Genomic DNA, 21,486 nt, shown 5'->3' with positions numbered 1-21,486 from the left:
TAGTCACATCTATAATTCGAAGATTTTTTTTTTAATGATAAACCTGTTTTTATTCTACACAAGCATATTTGCTATTGTTCTACCTTATGGATCTAGATATGACTGGTACAAGAGTAGTGAACACGGGGATTATAACATAAATGTCTAATTGCACACCATACATTGTAGTTATATATTCTTTTCTGTCCTATATTACCACGTATGTAACTCAGTTATTCTCGCATGGTGGACAACGACAGACGATATAACACATGTGTTCTGTTTCATACACCTCGTGCCCGCTTACAAGTTACCACATATGTAACTTCGTGGGTGATTGTTTTTCTATATGGCTGCTAATTCAGACAACCCATTAGTGACCACTGGGTTGGAGCAATTGCTGTTAACTGTTTGGCCCAAGGACACATAGGCTCACAGTAGTAGCAGCATTTTAATCAGTGTTCCATTCTAACAACATGCCAGTTGTCCGGCGCCGTGGCGTAGTGGTTAGCGCGCTTGCCTGTAACCATTAGGTAATTGGTTCAAGGCTCGTCGCTGCTACCATTGTGGGCGTATGTGTCCTTGGGCAAGACACTTAACGACAATTGCTCAAACCCAGTGGTCACTAATGGGTCGCCAAATTATCAGCCACACATAAAAAAATCCCCCAAAAAATAATTACCCAGAAAAGTAACATACATGGTAACTCGTCAGCTGGCACGAGGTGTTAAACCCGTGTTATAACGACTGTCGTTTTCCGGCCACGGGAGGATAAAGTAAGTTACATTCATTCATTCAGTAAGATATTACCGGCATCAAACTTCTTAACTAAGATTCTGTATGATATTCAATGAGGCCTTTTTAACACGACCATACCGAATACAAATGACTCCAATTTCAAAGCACACCATTTATTTAAAGCAAGATATAAAGTACAACTGCAAATGTTTAGAGTGATTATAATGTAGCAGATGTTTCATCAAGTCTACTCAGTCTTTTACAAGCACTAATGATGCCAACAGTTTTTGGTGTATGTTATACAAAATCTTAATTATGAATATCAAGGTTACAATTATCGAGTATAGACTTATTATAGTATAGCAGATGTTTCACCAAGTCTGCAAAGCAAGCAGGAGCACCTAGTTAATAGCAGCCTTATATTATATAACATTATATATTGTCATAAACTTCTTTATAGCCTTATATTGTGCATACAATAGAACAGCTTGTGTAAAGTTTGTGTTATACAATATGCAGATTCAATGCAAAGCAAGCATGACCCGATTTAATAGCAGCCCTATATATGGACATTATATCATTCATATATATATATATATGAGCTTTCAGCATTATATTGTGCACACAACACATCTGATTTCTCTCCCTGCCACAACAGGTTCGCACAATAAAGATATGCACGAAGTTTCCATTATAAAAAGCGACGCTCCTTGCTGGTTGCCTTGTGTGCCAGGCACCACTTGCGGCGTGTCATCTACACATAGAGGACGAATACCGTGCTTGTCTGAGTTACCAGAAGACATCATATAACCTGTGTATTCAAGAAACCAACCCTCTGGACATTCATTTCTTCCTGGTATCATTAACTGGGATAATGTTTGGTTAGAATTGTGGTTTAAATCGGGGTTTCAAGAAATAACAGGAATTTTATTAAATAAAACATCATGACATCACACAAGGTATAATGACATCACAAACGAGATGATGACATCACACAAGGTATAATGACATCACTAACGAGATCATGATATCACACAAGCTATAATGACATCACAAATGAGATGATGACATCACATAAGGTATAATGACATCACAAATGAGATGATGACATCACAAACGAGATGATGATATCACGCAAGGTATAATGACATCACAAACGAGATGATGACGACACACAGGATATAATGACATCACACAAGCTATAATGACATTACACACGAGATGATGACATCACACATGAGATAATGACATCACAAAACACACCTGATTAAGCCTCCTAGTTGCCATACACAGAGCGCAAGGTACGCTGTGGTATTGAACTGCTACATTCTCAGTAAGTGAATAATCCAACAGATCATTCACCCATGAAGAATCTCGGTATTCAAGCCCATACAAATGTGAATTGGCTGTTAGAATATAACAAGTAGTTTAGTGATATGTACAGCGTAATGGTTTTGAATTTTGCATACAATCTGGGGTGACATTGTTAAAATGCAGTTACACTCATAGTTGTCAAACATAGGGAACCTCATTGATTAATGTGGTGAATGCAATATACTTTGACTCTGCTTGTTTGTATAGACACCTAACAGCAGGGTAAAATCTGGGGTGACATTGTTAAAGCACAGTTACACTCATAGTTGTTATCTGGTGGAAGTTCACACAGTAGCACTCTGGGTGGGATAATGGGCCAACTCTGTCCTAAATCCCAGGTCCCATAGTGGCTTGCCTCACTGTAGGACCTCACCCATATAGAATAGAATGTGCATATACAATGTTGGGGTAATGGACCAACTCTGGCCTACACACCAGGTCCCATGGCATGCTTTGCTGTAAGACCTCACCCATATAGAATAGAAATAAAATAGAACATATTTTTAAAACAGGTGGAAGATCTTTCAGTTACATTTATGTAAATGGTTACCTTGCTTTCCGGTAACGTAACCTCCTTTCACTCTTTCTTCTGTGTAACTAATATTGCCAGCAAGGCAAATAACGTCCGTGCTGCCCCCTGTATGTGTGTGGTGACCACCAGCTGCAGAACCTGTTATATATATATATATGGTGTAAATAGTATATGGTGTGTATATTATATATAGTGTATATAATGTACATATATTTGGTTTATCAAACTGGTTCTATGTTCGCAAAGAAATGTTGGTTGAAGCAATTGTTCCAACCCAGTGGTCACCTTTGGGTTGTCTAAATTATTGTCAGCCAAACAGAAAAATACATTCACCCATAAAGTTGCATACATGACTGTAAGCAAATACGAGGTGTATGAAACAGAACACCCGTGTTATAATGACTGTCGCCCCGCCATGCAAGGATAAATAAGTTACATTCATTCATCCAAAGTTTCAACAACAAAAAGTAAATATTCCAACTTACCGTGGTAAACCAAGCTAGTTTCAACTTGTTCGGGGCAGTCCCGTCTTCCCCACCGTATGTACGTAACTCCAGCTACATAGAAACAACATTAACAACCTTATATAATTGGCGCAACTGCTTCTAGCCAAGAGGTAATGGGTTCAAGGCTCGTTGCTGCTACCATCGTGGGGGTATATATCCTTGGGGAAGACACTTAACGGCAATTGCTCCAACCCAGTGTTCTAATGGGCTGTTCAAATTACCAGTCAAAAAAACTGACTGGTAATTTCTGCGCCGTTTTCCAGGCTCGCAAGAAATGCCCCGTTTTCCAGGCTCGCAACACCTCATGCCCCGTTTTCCGGGCTCGCAAGAAAAAAGTAAGTTACATTCATTCGTTCGTATTTTAGAAAAAACATAGAAATCTTACCGTTAGGTTGGGGGGTTGTTACTACAACAGGTTCCTGTAGAAAAATAACTGGTTTATTTCAGTGGTACCAATTTTAAGGTGTTACTATTCTATATGGGTGAGGTTCTAGTTGAGAATCTGAGATTTAGACATGATGTGTGGGCCAACTGTGGTCTGAATCTCTGGGCGTTGAGGAACTGCGTCAAATAGTCCCAATTTCTGAGGGCCCTGCCACCCTAGTTAAATACAACCTCGGCCCTTTTAAAATAGAACTATTTATTATGAAATCAAATATTTAAGTTACATTCATTAATATTTATATAGGGTGTTTGGGCAACGGCCCAACTCTGGCCTATACCACAAGTCCTATGGCTCACTGTAAACTACCTCAGTGGAGTATGAAGGTAGCACCCTTTGTGTTGGGGTAATATACCTGAATCCCAGGACTCATGGCGTGCCTCACTGTAGGACCGCACCCATATAGAATATAATGTGCATATACAATGTTGGGGTAATAGGCCAACTGTGGCCTAAATCCCAGGTCCCATGGCGTGCCTCACTGTAGTACCTCTCCCATATAGAATATAATGTGCATATACAATGTTAGGGTAATGGGACAACTCTGGCCTAAAATTACCCCAACATTGTATATGCATATTCTATTCTAAATGGGTGAGATCCTACAGTGAGGCACGCCATGCGATCTAGGCCCAGGTTCCAATAGAGACGTCAGAGACCTCACCCAAATAGAATAAAACACTCGTACAACTTACACTAACATTTGCATTTCTTTTCACAACGTGTTTAATTGGTTTCTTCACAAAGTTATTCCGTGAAACACTTCTTCGAACTCTGCTTTCCAACTCTGCCGATCTTTTGTGCAACGAAACTTTCATGTTTGTCAACTCATTCTGGAATCTAAGATGATATACAACAGTGAGTTAAAGTTGTATGAATACACCATGTTTGTCTGGTGTATAAGAAGACACCCATGTTATAACTCGACAGTGAGCATGAGGTGTATGAATACACCATGTGTGTCTGGTGTATAAGAAGACACCCATGTTATAACTCGACAGTGAGCATGAGGTGTATGAATACACCATGTGTGTCTGGTGTATAAGAAGACACCCATGTTATAACTCAACAGTGAGCATGAGTTGTATGGATACACCATGAGTCTCTGGTGTATAAGAAGACACCCATGTTATAACTTGACAGTGAACATGAGGTGTATGAATACACCATGTGTGTCTGGTGTATAAGAAGACACCCATGTTATAACTTGACAGTGAGCATGAGGTGTATGAATACACCATGTGTGTCTGGTGTATAGGAAGACACCCACGTTATAACTTGACAGGGAGCATGAGGTGTATAAATACACCATGTGTGTCTGGTGTATAAGAAGACACCCGTGCTATAACTCGACAGTGAGCATGAGGTGTATGAATACACCATGTGTGTCTGGTGTATAAGAAGACACCCATGTTATAACTCAACAGTGAGCATGAGTTGTATGGATACACCATGAGTCTCTGGTGTATAAGAAGACACCCATGTTATAACTTGACAGTGAACATGAGGTGTATGAATACAACATGTGTGTCTGGTGTATAAGAAGACACCCATGTTATAACTTGACAGTGAGCATGAGGTGTATGAATACACCATGTGTATCTGGTGTATAGGAAGACACCCACATTATAACTTGACAGGGAGCATGAGGTGTATAAATACACCATGTGTGTCTGGTGTATAAGAAGACACCCATGTTATAACTCGACAGTGAGCACGTGGTATACAACTTACTGCAACATTCGGTGTTGAGCATGAGCGGCGTAGAAAACACAGCTGAAAGCAACAACGAGGGCAAATCCAGCCGTGACGAGCAAAACAAGGGTTCGTGCTAATACAGAGGCCTTGGATTTCACCACACGATGGCGTAAGGGATCATTGTATTCAGATACCTTCATATCGACGACTTCTGCAAAATATCTAAAGAACCAAGTTTCGCAGAAATCTAAATGGACAATTTATAAGAAAATATTATTATTATATATAGAATAGACCCATATGGAATTAAATGTGCATATGCAATGTTGGGGTAATGAGCCAACTCTGGCCTAAATCCCAGATCCCATGGCATGCCTCACTGTAGGACCTTACCTATATAGAATAGAATGTGCATATACAAAGTTGGGGCAATGAGCCAACTCTGGCCTAAATCCCAGGTCTCAAATACATCACAAAATTAACATTATCTATCTATTACAACACTCGAAAAATTCTGACTCGAGGTAGAAAAAAACATATAGTCAAACCCACAGGGAAATCATTTATAAAAAAATCACTAAAAACAAAACAACTTACACACTTGAAAGGTCTTTCCGTTTATTCTGCAAAATCTACGTCTGCAGTAACATCAGAAAAAACCACAAGTTTTATTAACTGCTGGATCAAAACTGCTTCGGGCATTTTGATAACTTTACTCAGGTTATTGGTAAACATTACTGCGATAAGTAATGCATATAATGAGAATGTAATGGTATTTTTATAACTTAATCTCATGTTTTGACTAGGGATGCACATTACAGAATAATTATGTATTCTAGGATATCCTAGAATACTTTATTTCGAATCTAGAATTTCGAATCTTTTTATGTTTATAGGAAAAAATAATATCACCCACAAAAGTCAGTTTATTGACTCTTTATTAGTAGCCTTGTTGGGTCATGAGCTGTAAAATGACCAAAAATTGTACTATTGGGGAGTTTTTGCGTCACGAAACGTATAGCAGGCTATGAAAAGACGTTGCGAAACGTTTACTCTCGAAAGTCCCACAAACACAAAAATATTTTTTTTTCAAAATTAATAAGTTTCAAAAATTGTTATTATAGTATACGAGATGACATATGATGACGTCATTAAACAGAATACCGAATCCCGTAATTAGATTCGAATACAAAAGGATCCGAATCTCACGGATTCAAAATTCTGTAATGTGCATCCCTAGTTTTGACCCTTTCCTCAAAATAATCTGGATATAATATATTTTTAGTTTCATCTTTGTTCTAAATCTCAGTTCCTCCTGCATGCCTCACCCATATAGAATAGTTTAATCAACAGTAAGTATCATAGTTAGAATAGGACAAGCTTTATTATTTAATGCGAATACATGATACAGTTCAAAATTTAAATAGAAAATATGGGATAGGTACTTTTGAAACTAAATTGCATTGATAGAATAAACACAGTAGAGAATACTTAGGGGTAATTAAACATTTTCAAATCTATTATTTTTAAATATAGAATTTTAGATTGGAAAGCCACGAATTGCAAAACCCTGTTTTTATGGAAACAAGATTTTAACTGCCATACAGAAGGTGTAAATGTTCAAAAGTCTCATTATATAATATTAAATGTAATATAGTAGAATGAGGGAAGATGGGACACCTTTTCATTCTTGTTTATCCACCCATTTAGTAGTAAACAAAGAACATTCAAGGAATTATAAAACTGTATTCTCACGACTCCTATAGACCGTTGTTATTTGTTTAAAACACGATAAGGATGTTTGGATATTTTGTGCTAAAGGTGTCCCGTCTTACCCCACAGTAATATAAAAGGTCTATTATGAGAGATAAATATATGGAATATTCTTTAAATAATATTATATATGTTAAACGAGTAGCATAATATATAAAACAATGTTTTTTTTATAACAAATCTATGTCTAATTTTACGCCAGAAGATAAGATCGGAAAAACACCCATCGAGTACAACATAATGAAATTATAAACATGTTCATTACAATTTTGTGTAATTATAAATAAGTTACAGAAGCAAAAGTAATGTGGGGTAAGATGGATATCGTAATCACATAATATCTCATACTTATAATCGTGTTTTTAACAAATAACAACGCACTTTTAAAGTCGTGAGGATACGGTTGTAGAATTCTGTAAACATTCTTTGTTTACTACTAAATGGGACGATAAATAAGAACAGAAACCATCTTGCCCCAACTTACTTTATGAAAACAGGGACCATCTTACCCCAACCTACCATATAAAGCTTGGAACAAAATAAACACATTAGCATTGCAACAATACACACATGAATGATGCAACATGATAGCACTTTGGTACAGCAGGCAACAATTTAGTTTAATGTTTCGCCACATTTTGCGTTCCGGGGTGACATTTTGTCAGAAATCTTGATAAAATTCAGATCCTTCGTCCTAAAATTAGGTTTAAGTTTTTACCACCGAAAGCAGTATAGAGTTGCAAGGCATTTAGCTCGAGGGCAGACCATGATATTTTTGGGCGCCGTTTTTGTAACTAATGCGCGAACGACAAGTCCAAACAATAAGTTCAAAACAACAAGGTTTTAATTTTTGTGGTTTGAACTTTGAAAGCAACATTAAATTTTTTAACATTAGATTGTAATAATTTCGAATAGATTACAGAATTTACTTTGTTTGCTAACTTTGAACAACACTGGAATAAGAGAATTGAACAACAGCAATCACTTTGACAAGTCGTTTTAGTTTTAAAGTCACCAAAACAATAAGTTTTTTGTACGCGCCAGTTTTTTAAGATAAACTTTTTCACTATCTAGTATTTTAGTACATTACTAAATAAGCATTTTTTTACAAAATACTGGAATAAGAAAATAAAACTACAACTGCAAGCATTAATTTTAGTCACAAAACAAGAAAAACAACAAGTTTAGAAAACAGTATAACACCCATGTTATTAGCCATTAAATTTTCGATAAATAATTATATATATAAATACTGTTTGTTTAACACTGTAGACCAATATTATGACATCATAGTGATCATTGAAACATGCAGATTATGTAAGGAATCTATCAACTACATTAGTACTAACTTATAAACATTTTATAAACACAAATTTAACATTAAAAGTTTAACTTTCAACTTTTAAAAGATTATACTACTGTGGGGTAAGACGGGTATAATTATTATATAAAATATTAGTCTAGCAATTAATACATATTACATAAATACCGATTTACCTTTTTTTATATCTTTTGACTTACAAAAGCTGTTACTATTAAATTAACTTACAATAAATAATTTATTTTTGGTAGCATTTATTATTTAGTTGGGTGTATGGGTGCTCCATAACATATACACCAATAAATATAAGTTAGGTTTCATACAGAATGTAATATAAACAAATGACAATATATTACTATTATTACATCACACTAATGCATTGCACAATATAAGGAAGTTACAGATACCAAAACTTCAGTATTTATAAACTAAATTTTAACAAAATCTTGGGTGACATTGCTAAAATACATTGATAGCCTTAAACTTAGGATACCTAACATTGTGTGTGTTAAAACGAGTTTAATAACTTGTTTAAAAAATAATATAAACAGTTGGGATGTTATGGTATTTTTAAAGCTTGACTATTAACACAATTAAAACACACCAAACGTTGTTACATCACAATAACATTAGTTTGAAACAAAACACTATTATTACATCATTATCGCTATGCCAACTAAACCACAATACACCATTATGACATCATTGCAAAGCTATTGTCTTCATTTTGCATTGCGTAGCATAAATTTATCACATTATAATTTAATGACATCATAACTGAATGACATCGCAACGTGTGACATCGTGTTCAATGACATCCAATTATAATAAGGTGACATCATAATTGATGACATCACACCTGATGACATCACATATCCCCATGTACCTTAGCATCATCAGCCACAAGTGTGGTGTCTTCCTCCTCATCCAAAGACCTCATCATACGACTCTGGGTTTGAAGTTCTTCTTCTAATTCCTTTTGTTTATAATTCTCCTCGTGCTCAAGCTGGGTAGATAATGTACACGGGTAAGAAATCTATTCTTTATGAGGTGTGCAGAGATAAAGGTGTTTATAAGTTTAGTTGTATTTGACCGAAAGCTCACTAATTGGCCTCGTGCTCAACTAGGGGTAGATAAGTATTGTATAATAAGGGGAGGTAAACTGGTATATAGTAACGTGGGGTAAGATGGGACACATTTAGCACATTATACCATTATATCCAAATAACTGCATGGGTGATACTGGAAATGGAAACAATATTACAATGGTAAAAATAAATGTAACTTATTTATTCTCACGTGGCGGGTAAACGACAGTCGCTATAACACAGGTGTTCTGTTCCATACACATCGTGCCCGCCTACAAGTTACCACGTATGTAACTTTGTGCGTAATATATTAGTATTTAAAGCTTGTCTACATGCATAAAACATAAATCCACTTTTAATAACGACTACGTATCCACCCACCTTACTCTGTTGCATCACCCTCGCAGTATTCAGTGCGCAACATACATCATCGCCGTCAGCGTTGCTTTCGAACGTGTAGCACATAAGTTGCTCAAGTTGCGCGTGTTGCACGACGAACCCAAGTAACCTCGTGTTGTCCGCTTGTGTCTTGGAACAAAGCACGGAGGAAATTGGGAACGTTTCACGGCTCAACTGTGAATTCAATATACTTTGGTGATAATGCAAATTAACTGTAGATTGAATTTACTTTGGTGATAATGCAAATTAACTGTAGATTGAATTTACTTTGGTGATAATGCAAATTAACTGTAGATTGAATTTACTTTGGTGTTAATGCAAATTAACTGTAGATTGAATTTACTTTGGTGATAATACAAAACTACTGTGGATTTAATGTACTTTGGTAATAACACAAGAAAAATGCACAGCATTTGATAAAACTGAGTGTATGTAAGAACAAAACTCATGTTAGGGTAATGGCTAAAATCTGGCTTGAACACACTATATATATAACAATATATTGTCCGGTATACAGTGTATGTAACATACTTTGGCTATGGCACTGAATGGAGGTCAGTTAAAACTGTGCACTTCACACACTTTGGTTTAACATAAACATACAATAAACGCCATCAAAAATAAAAAATTCGTTTTTCTAAATCTGAATTTAATCCAACCAATCACACGCAAGTATTTACCTGAGTATTTGGATCGACCAATGAGAGAGCTTGATCAGACACCACCAAGTGTAGCTCGTTCATGCGGAACATCTTGTAATATGCTCGTGCCGACATTACTTTCCAAAGCGTCTCCGATATCGAGTTGTCCAAGTCGCAGTCCGGGTCAACCTGGAAAAAATAGCTTTTTTAATTGGTAACAAAATGTGGGGTGACATTGTTAAAATGCAGTTATACTCATAGTTGTCAAACATAGGAAACCTCATTGATTAATGTGGTGAATACAATATATTTTGGCTCTGCTTGTTTGTATAGACACCTAACAGCAGGGTAAAATCTGGTGGGACATTGTTAAAATGCAGTTACACTCATAGTTGTCAAACATAGGAAACCTCATTGATTAATGTGGTGAACTGATGAATGCAATATACTTTGGCTCTACTTGTTTGTATAAGCACCTAACAGCAGGGTAAAATCTGGGGTGACATTGTTAAAATGCAATTACACTCATAGTTGTCAAACATAGGAAACCTCATTGATTAATGTGGTGAATGCAATATACTTTGCCCCTGCTTGTTTGTATAGACACCTAACAGCAGGGTAAAATCTGGAGTGACATTGTTAAAATACAGTTACATTCATAGTTGTCAAACATAGGAAACCTCATTGAATAAAATATGAAGTCTCTGTTTGTAAAATTGGGGGTCCGACACCTTTTAACACTACACCTATGATATAATGATAGTATTACACAAATTAGGGTACGTAGCTTCCTAGCAGGTAAAGGCAATGCAGTCTTATGTATTGTTATGGGGACACTTACCCGCTTACAGCCCAAGAATCGCACAACAAACATGGCTTTAAAAGCTGATTCTTCTGTTAGATTATCGGCAACACTGTTGTGTTGTTGTTGTGCATCACTGCTGGGTTTAATGGGGTCAGGCGCTTCATCACTTGGTGGTGTCTAATTATATATTTAATAATTATTGGGGTCTGTTTGAATTGAAAACGTCGAAAAAGTGGTAGAAATCTAAGTAATGAGCCAACCCAGGTCCCATGGCGTGCCTCACTGCAGGACCTTACCCATATAGAATAGAATGTGCATATACAATGTTGGGGCAATGGACCAACTCTGTCCTAAATCCCAGGTCCCATGGTATGCCTCGCCGTAGAACCTCACCCATATAGAATAAAATGTGCTTATACAATGTTGGGGTAATGATCCAACTCTGGCCTAAATCCCAGGTCCCGTGGTGCGCCTTCCTGTAGGACCTCACCCATATAGAATACAAACAAAACCCATCTCACGCACACAATACAAAAACACAAAAAATAGACCAACACAGTAAGACCATCACCTATATAGAATAAAAACACACAATACACCAACAAAACCAAACTTACAGTTTTAACAGGGGTAGGATTGGTAGTAACAGATGGTGACGGAAGATCAAACAGAATCGGTTCTTTTATCTCAATCTTCATTTCTTGGCTTACGAGGCTTCCGTCACCACTTCCTTCACTAGGAGGAGCTAGAACATGTTCCTGGGGGGACAGATATTTGGGGATCAAATAAATATCTAAAAAATAATAATATAAAGAACAACAGCTTTTATGACACAAAGATTTTTGCAGAAAACTATTTAGTTGAGTCCTTTGGCAACACATGCTAGTGGGGTGGGGTCATGGACGGTATGTTGGGAGCCAAGGGGTGTGAACTTTTGAAACAGATGTGAAAACAACCTACAGTAAGTTTCAGCATGTCAGTTTTACTATATTTCATAACAGCATTTACTCTGAACATATAAAAAAAATCTTTATACGCTTCCTTGCAGAGAATGACGATGCCATTTAGGCGAAATATATTTCTCTATTACCATTAGTGGTTGGACTTAATTTTTGTTGGTTACGTTTTCGTAGCACCAGATCATTACTGTATTTGATATTTATATAATGTAAAGGATTGTGGGAACAGGTTGCGTGTCTTATTCGCAACATTAGGGGTGAAATGTCACACCATATTTAGAAACAGGAATGACATTATACCAGCGGTTCCCAACTGGGGTCGCCTGACAATTTGCCTGGGGTCACCTGAGGCCTTCTGAGAAGTTTACAATTTCATTAGTTTAGAAATTTAAAAAGTTAACTCCTAACAATGGGCAGCTCATCACAGAGCGCACCGCGATTTTACTAGAGTACTAGACAAACTAGAACACCCTGGGCCTCATTACAGGATTTTTGTTTAATAATGGCAAATATGCTCGGAAAGCAAGATTTTAACGGCAGTTTAGCGGCTATGAAAAATTACAGGATTTACTCGTTTGATTTTAGGTAATTCATTACGTCACAAAGGCCTTTACCATGAAAATAAAAATTTAATTGCTGATTGCTGAAATGCATTTAAGCAAAAGTTGGACTTGAGGTCGCGATTTTATTGAATTCCCGGCATCAACCATAGGTAGCCTAGCCTATATAACTTTCAAAAGCGACCCAACTAATTTTATCCTTGGGGTCACCGCAACTTGGCAAATGTTATAAAAGGGTCATGGCACCAGAAAGGTTGGGAACCGCTGCATTATACTTTAGTACCTTAGTTTTAAACTTAAAATAGCTTTGCTAGTAAAGACCACACGGTTCCATACAACAACTGCTATTCACAACATAACCCCAGATTTTACAAAGCAAAAAAACTTACCTGTGGCGATGACTCATCAGAATTAATAAGCGATGATGCAGCAAGTTTGATTCTCTCAAACATGGACGGACGTAACGACTCGTGTTTAGTTTCGAAGCTTGAGCCACGAGATGATGATTTGCGATCTGGAGGTTCAGATTGGTTGGGGGGTTTCGACTCTTCAGTATTTAAAGCTGGAAATAATTTTTTGAGGTAATTTTGTGAATTATTTTGTTTGCACATTGTTTTCTATATAATATGGGTGAGGTCCTACAGTGAGGCACGCCATGGGACCTGGGATTTAGACCAGAGTTGTCCCATTACCGCAACATTGTATATACACATTCTATATGGGTGAGGTCCTACAGTGAGGCATGCCATGGGACCTGGGATTTAGACCAGAGTTGTCCCATTACCGCAACATTGTATATACACATTTTATATGGGTGAGGTCCTACAGTGAGGCATGCCATGGGACCTGGGATTTAGACCAGAGTTGTCCCATTACCGCAACATTGTATATACACATTTTATATGGGTGAGGTCCTACAGTGAGGCATGCTATGGGACCTGGGATTTAGACCAGAGTTGTCCCATTACCGCAACATTGTATATACACATTTTATATGGTGAGGTCCTACAGTGAGGCATGCTATGGGACCTGGGATTTAGACCAGAGTTGGTCCATTACTCCAACATTGTATAGAGTCAAATTTTCACAAACTATTCATAAATAACTCCATTTATAAAATCACCTGTTGTAGTTTCAACCACAGCAGTATCTTGCTTCTGTGTTTCTACAGCAGCTGCCTGTGGATCATCATGTAGATATAAACCAGCCGATATATTACCAATGGTGGCCATCCATTCTTCATACTGATGTTTGCTTTCACCTTGTAAAACAACTACACGCCTGCTGTCTGATGATGTCACCTGTGTATGGGTGGGGGAAGTATTACTGTATGGTACGGTGGGAAAGATGGGACACATTTTCATTTTATTTTCTCATCCCATTTGGTATTAAACAAAGAACATTCAAAGAAATATAAAACTATATCCTTACGACTTCCATAGACTGTTGTTATTTGTTTAAAACACGATCAGGATATTTGGATATTATGAGCTAAAGGTGTCTCATCTTCCCCTCAGTAATATATTATACAATTTTTTTGCAGTCCGGTATAAAATCAGAGTGTAACCAATTTTTATAACTTAAAATAACTATTTTTATTTATATATTAATAATGCATTGTTTAATAAGACTGAAAGCCTGGTCGGGGTTCTGTTTTATATAATATTGTTGCACATCATCTGGTATAAAGGACCCGCCCATGTATTTGCCTTCCTACTATTTAATGAATAAAAGAAAATAGTTGGCCCGTCTTGCCCCACCACACTCGTCCCATATTACCCCACCACGCTCGTCCCATTTTGCCCCATCATGCCCGTCCCATTTTGCCCCATGAAAACATTTTCCCTATCACCCCACCCCACTAAAAGTACAAGTTTAACCTGGAAAGCATTCCTTCGGTCATCTGTATCGATCCGATCCACTGTACAAGCATCAAGATCAAGAAATAATTGGCCGGCCACCTCACGTTTGGATTGTTGCATTAAGTTCCCACCTTGAGTGAAGAAGTAACTTCGATGCCATTGGGATAGTAAACCACCTCGGCTGTGGGGTGGGGGGGTTATTAGGGTGTGGTAATATGTGCTACAGCTTGTACATGTATGTTCTACTTATATGGGTGAGGTTCTACAGTGAGGCATGCCATGGGACTTGGAATTTAGGCCAGAGCTGGCCCAACATTGTATATGCACATTCTATTCTATATGGGTGAGGCCCTACAGTGAAGCACGCCATGGGGCCTGGGATTTAGACCAGAGTTGGCCAATTACCCCAACATTGTATATGCACATTCTATTGTATATGGGTAAGGTCCTATAGCGAGGCATGCCATGGGACCTGGGACTTAGGCCAGAGTTGGTCCATTACCCCAACATTGTATATGCACATTCTATTCTATATGTGTGAGGTCCTACAGTGAGGCATGCCATGGGACCTGGTATTTAGACCAGAGTTGGCCAATTACCCCAACATTGTATATGCACATTCTATTCTATATGGGTGAGGTCCTTTAGCGAGGCATGCCATGGGACTTGGAATTTAGGCCAGAGCTGGCCCATTACCCCAACATTGTATATGCACATTCTATTGTATATGGGTGAGGTCCTATAGCGAGGCATGCCATGGGACCTGGTATTTAGACCAGAGTTGGCCAATTACCCCAACATTGTATATGCTCATTCTATTCTATATGGGTGAGGTCCTACAGTGAGGCACGCCATGGGACCTGGGATTTAGACCAGAGTTGGCCAATTACCCCAACATTGTATATGCACATTCTATTCTATATGGGTAAGGTCCTATAGCGAGGCACGCCTGAGACCTGGAATGTAGGTCTAATATTACCCCAACACCCGGGGTGCTACCATCTAGACACCACTGAGGCAGTTTACAGACCCTAAATAATTATTTTCTATAAGGGTGAGGTCTTCAGTGAGGCACACCTGAGACCTGGAATGTAGGTTTATTACGCCAGGGTTTTGTTTTTTACGCCAGAGTTGGCCAATTTCTATTATTATAGTAAACCCAACGAAACATCATACAGGTATCACAATTTTTGCATAGAAATTATCAAAAACATAAACCACACCTTCTATAAAATAAATATCCGCTGATTTGTGTCCGCGATCGATCCACTGCAAGATCCGGGAAGTCCATGGAGGATGGAGGATCAGGGATGTAAGATCTTGTGCTTCCGGCATCCAATCTGTCCATACGCTCAACATCTAGGTCCCGGTTCTCACGCGCTTGCTCCTCTAACCTGGGATGAGAGGATGGTTTAGTTATAGTGAGAGGAACTTAATTTGTTTTCTATATTATTTGGTTTATTTGGGACCCTAATCTGGGATGCAAAGAGTTTTATATAGGGGTATCAACAACAAAATAGCTTGGGGAAATTTAATAAGCTTGAATCTTTCTATGACCTGGTTTATGTTCATGCTTTTTTGTAATTACAGGAGTTGATTTATTTTCTGTATCATTTTTTAATTATGGGTGTTTAACAACAACAAAAATAAGACATATCAAAGAGCTGTTTATGTCTTATTAAACTTTTTGTAACTTTTTATAATTTATAATGCATGTTGGACACACCTGACTTAAGAGTTAAACAAGACACATAAAAAGATCAAATCTTTATAACTTAGTGTCTCATGTGTATTTAATAACAAATAAAAGACAGCCATTAAAAACACGTGGTTTACAATCAAAGACAGTTAAAATTAAAGTAATTAAAAATACCATTCTATATGGGTGAGGTCCTATTCTATGGCCTACTCTTAATCTCTAATCTGGAATGCATTATCACACATACATAACAGAAAAACATGATTCTAAAAGAGAGCATTTAAGTTCAGGTCCACCTATGTAGCCTATGATATGTTTTTTATCGAATATGTAGTTTTATTACTCACTTTGTTAAATTGTCATTAAGTTTGGTCAAAGTCTCTCCAATGTCTTTCTTGCATATCTCAGATCCCATTTGAAAATATCCAATCTGAAATACAATCAAAACTATGCAAGGTTTCGTGTTATAACTTATAACAAAAGATAATGCTATATCACATTCAAAACTATGTATTTTTTTTGTTAAAGAGGTTCACAACCGTGCTATAAAACAGATTATGACGCCTGCTTTTTCGATACACTAGAACAACAACTGTTGTGAGAATCGTGAAATAACTCCTTGTGTGTTTTAGTTATTTTTTTAAACTGTTGGTATTAATATCTTACAATCTATAAAAACAGCATGATTTGTAAGCAATAGAAGTAAGGAATACCCGTGTTTCAACAACATTTAATGCAATATCTCAACACCAAATATGGGGTATATAACACCCTTTTTATAACAACATATATTGCAATATTCCAACCCATACCTCTGACTGTAGAAAACTTATCACGGGGCGCAAGATTCCCCATTTCTTCTTCTCTTGTAGATTGTTTAGGAAGTTGCAATACACCATTGAAGTCTGTGCAAAGAAATGATTGAATTTAAGCTATAAATAGTAATTCAGCTACCAGGTTTATTGCTCGACACTATTACCATTGTAGGCGTATGTGTCCTTGGGCAAAACACCATATGTGAATTGCTCCAACCCAGTGGCCACTAATGGGTTGTAGCATACTGGGTGTTAGGATAATGGGCTAACTGTAGCCTGTACCTAAGATCCAATGGTGTGGCATGGTGTGGGACCTCACTTATGTTAAAGAGAATTTATATATTAAGTTATACATTATAAACAGTGGTCATTTACTTGTATAAGCGTTGGCAATTTATCATATCATTTTAAACTTCCAGCATTAAACCTCATGTTTGATGCAAGCCACTAGTAAATAACACCAAAGCAAAGAAACCACCTTAAGTTTAAATATTACTTACATTATGAAATCCTTTCCTTGAAGCATACAAAGCATCTGTGGCTTCTTGCCAACCCTGGATTACAAGATGTCATTATAACATTATTACTTAAGTATAATACCCATTATATATAGACTATGACTTATTTACATACAAACTTAATGGGGTGAAGTATATAAAACAGTACATTGTATGGTTAATTGGTTACATTAGTTACATTGCCCATCATATATGGTGGATTCATACACCTCATTATCCTTTACCTGTATACTTAATGCAGTTAGCATATAATACAATAACACAGTACATGGTTATGGTAGTTTTATTGCACAGCATACATGGTATATTCATACACCCCATGCTCACTATCAACTTACATCACAAGTAACTATTTAGCATATTATTTATAAAATAGCTTAAAGTCACCTTTTCACTTGGTTTCTTCTTTGAAATCTTAGCAAGTTTCGCTGCAGCTTCTTCATGCTGTTTATCACTTGTGATAAAACTTGATTTCAACCGAAGGTATTCAGCCATATCTTTTTCTACAAACCTAAGAAAGCATCTTTTTGTCAGGCAAACATTATGCCATCTGTATGAGCGTTCCTGTTATATTATTCAGCCAAGTTTTTTCTAGGGGCGTTCGTGTGTTAAATATCATTCTATGAATGCAGAATATATAACAACAGATTATGACGCCTGCTTTTTCGAAACACTAGAACAGCAACTGTTGTGAGAATCGTGAAATAACACCTTGTGTGTTTTAGTTATTTTTTAAACTGTTGGTATTAATATCTTACAATCTATAAAAACAGCATGATTTGTAAGCAATGGAAGTAAGGAATACCCATGTTTCAACAACATTTAATGCAATATCTTTACTACAAATCTAAAGTGATTAAAATGCATCTGGTTATTTTACACACACTTGGGTAATTAAATGCAACTTAGGTATTTGGTTATTTAATATAAATGCAAACATATTTGGTTATTTTATTAAAGGGCAAACTTATGTGCCAGACTGCCAGGTGCATGGGTGTTGTATATCATTCTATGGATGTTATTTATTAATTTTCACTTGAATGAGTGTTACAAGTACCAAGCTGGTCTTTATATAACACTCACTCTTGTCTCATCTAACACTGAGGATGGTGCAGTTTCAGTTAATCAACTTTAACCATCCTCAGTGTTGAAACAAGAGTGAGTGTTACAAGTACCAAGCTGGTCTTTATATAACACCCACTCTTGTCTAGTCTAACACTGAGTATATACAAACCAAATACTTACTCAGTTGAATGGTAATCCATGTTATCCACCAACTGTGTATGAAGCACAGTATTGAAACTTGAAATCTAAATAGAAATTGCGAATAGAAATTAGCGTCAACCTAAATGTGTATTAAATGCTGACAAGCTACAACATTTCGGTGAGGTCCATGCAGTTTTACAATGGGACCTACGTGTTGGGGAATAGACCTACATCGCAGGTCTTAGGTGCGCTTCACTGTTTATTTTGTTGTTGTACACTGTATTGTGTACTTCTGCTGCAAAGATCGAATTCTTTAACGACTCTGTATTGTCCTAATCACTTGGTGAGAACGCTATGTCGATATAGAACAACCATATGCCATATATTTAGAAAGATAAAGACATAATATAACTAACCTCATCCACGTCAGGTAGAAGTTGTTGGATGGTCGTCGAAACAAGATCATCTTCACTTGTTAAGGAGAATTTCTAATGAAATAAACAAGTGAAATATTAAAACTATTCCAGTGTTAATGAGAAGTCAATAGGTTCAATAGGCGTTTTTTATTATTTGAGAAAAGATGATAATTTTTGTGTGTTGGAGCCAACTTTGATCGTTACTTTTTTACTTTGACTGCTTTGCTGTAGGACCCAAAAATGAATGTTGGTTTCTAATAAAATATTTATTTTTTTGGAAATATTTTTATATAGAACTACTTAATAATGAACAATAATTCACAAACACTATTGTTGATAAATAAAGCTTATTGATGACTCACAGTGTGCTGGTAATCCCTCAGTTTTTGAGCCAATTCCTGGGTTGCCATTGTCAGCTCATTCTGTGAAGAAAAATAATAAAATATTTTTTAGCTGATTCTGTAAAGAAAACCAACGAAATATTTTTAGCTCATTCTGTAAAGATAAACAATGAAATAAAAGGGTTTTTGTGCATTATGTGAGACCTGGGATGTGGAGCCATTGTCCTAAATTTAAACTGTGCTGTATTCTTGGTGTATAAACAATTGAATGGGGTATGAAACAGAACAGTGTATAAACTGGGATTTAAACACTTAATGGTTGTATGAATGGTGTATACCAAACAATACCCTGCTTTGAATCCGTTTAAACAATAACTTGCTTCCTGAGGCAGCTTACAGACACTCCACTATTCTATAAGGGTAAGGTCTTCAGTGAAGCAAATACAAGACTACTCAACTGTGGCCATTATGATGTCATATTGTCATACACAAGTATTTATGATGTCATGCACCAGTATTCATGATGTCACACACCAGTACTCAAGATGTCATACACACCAGTATTTATAATGTCATACACCAGTATTCATGATGTCACACACCAGTATTCATGATGTCACACACCAGTATTCATGATGTCACACACCAGTATTCATGATGTCACACACCAGTATTCATGATATGATACACCAGTGTTCATGATGTCACACACCAGTATTCATGATGTCACACACCAGTATTCATGATGTCACACACCAGTATTCATGATGTCACACACCAGTATTCATGATGTCACACACCAGTATTCATGATATGATGCACCAGTGTTCATGATGTCATGCACCAGTATTTATGATGTCATACACCAGCACTTATGATGACATGCACCAGTATTTATGATGTCATACACCAGTTTATGATGTCATACACCAGTTTATGATGTCATACATACCTGTGCTCTAGCCACCCTCTTACAAGCAGCATTGAGCCCTTTAGAATAATTAAGGAGCAAATCGCAATCTCTTTCATAAACTCCAATCAATGCTCTTGTCTGTGAACAAATTAAATACACAACTTAAAACAATAATATAAGTGTTGTATATATACAGTAGGGTGATAGGAGACCTTTAGCACATATTCCACATAATATCCAAATCGTGTATTAATCAATTAACAGTCTATAGGGGTCATGAGTATACTAGTGAAGAAACCACCTTTTGGCAAGGCATGGTCATACCTGGTATATAGGCCAAAGTTGGCTCATTACCATTGCATTACCAAATAATGAATAAATAGCGATTTTATTTTGTATGTGAATACACACTTTGAAAACTATTTTTTATTTACATTATTATTAAATTTATTTTCTATAATCTGATACACATTTTAACTACAACACACTGGTCCCTTTAATTAGTGCATGTCCACTATGTAGTAAATATTGTGGACAGGGAATATTATGGACATGCGATAATTAAAGGGACCCCAACACATTTTGAAAAATGTTTAGAACAATTTACATAGACAAGATAATATACCAGGATTGTTGGAAACTACAATCTAAACTAATACATGTAATAAACAAACCTGAGGGCTGTCTTCTAAGCAATCTTCAAGTCGTAATAAATTTGACATATTTCCTTTTTAGAATACCAACGTAAAGCAAAAATTCTGACGTTTTTGGAATTAAACTGGGACCAGATTTAATATGAGCTTACCTACGCGTTAAAGTCCCATCTAAAACATGTATTAATTGTTAAATATTATTGTTAAATATTATTGAGCATGAGGTGTAAAACATTGCGATAATAAAT

General features: G+C 36.6%; 2 protein-coding genes across 3 annotated transcripts; both read right to left on the bottom strand.

Moving 5' to 3' along the window:
- Window positions 1–869: 869 nt before the first annotated feature.
- On the bottom strand, window positions 870–5,615 carry LOC149735125 (uncharacterized). The gene is made up of 7 exons (XM_089879831.1): window positions 5,306–5,615; window positions 4,267–4,411; window positions 3,515–3,548; window positions 3,109–3,180; window positions 2,642–2,761; window positions 1,981–2,123; window positions 870–1,583 (listed from the first exon to the last, which is right to left on the bottom strand). Exons 1-7 carry the CDS (start codon window positions 5,467–5,469, stop codon window positions 1,329–1,331), a joined length of 933 nt encoding a protein of 310 aa, XP_089735957.1. The 5' UTR covers window positions 5,470–5,615; the 3' UTR covers window positions 870–1,328.
- A 108-nt stretch (window positions 5,616–5,723) lies between these two features.
- On the bottom strand, window positions 5,724–21,432 carry LOC149735124 (DCC-interacting protein 13-alpha-like). 2 transcript variants are annotated; one of them, XM_089879760.1, is made up of 19 exons: window positions 21,260–21,432; window positions 20,625–20,723; window positions 19,694–19,753; window positions 19,332–19,403; window positions 18,955–19,019; window positions 18,097–18,220; window positions 17,692–17,745; window positions 17,189–17,281; window positions 16,724–16,806; window positions 15,901–16,071; window positions 14,696–14,858; window positions 13,939–14,116; window positions 13,205–13,377; window positions 11,914–12,054; window positions 11,333–11,473; window positions 10,531–10,680; window positions 9,833–10,024; window positions 9,250–9,369; window positions 5,724–5,907 (listed from the first exon to the last, which is right to left on the bottom strand). In XM_089879760.1, the coding sequence occupies exons 1-19, from the start codon at window positions 21,305–21,307 to the stop codon at window positions 5,902–5,904; spliced, it is 2,133 nt and encodes a 710-aa protein (XP_089735886.1). In that variant the 5' UTR covers window positions 21,308–21,432; the 3' UTR covers window positions 5,724–5,901. The 2 variants fall into 2 exon arrangements, with proteins under 2 accessions (XP_089735886.1, XP_089735885.1); XM_089879759.1 differs by lacking the exon at window positions 5,724–5,907 and adding an exon at window positions 6,635–7,736.
- Window positions 21,433–21,486: the final 54 nt, after the last annotated feature.

This window comes from Ciona robusta, chromosome 6 (assembly GCF_009617815.1).
Source record: "Ciona robusta chromosome 6, ASM961781v2".
NCBI lineage: Eukaryota > Metazoa > Chordata > Ascidiacea > Phlebobranchia > Cionidae > Ciona > Ciona robusta.
The sequence above is the reverse complement of the archived record's forward strand: the minus strand, read 5'-3'. Positions and strand labels throughout refer to the sequence as shown.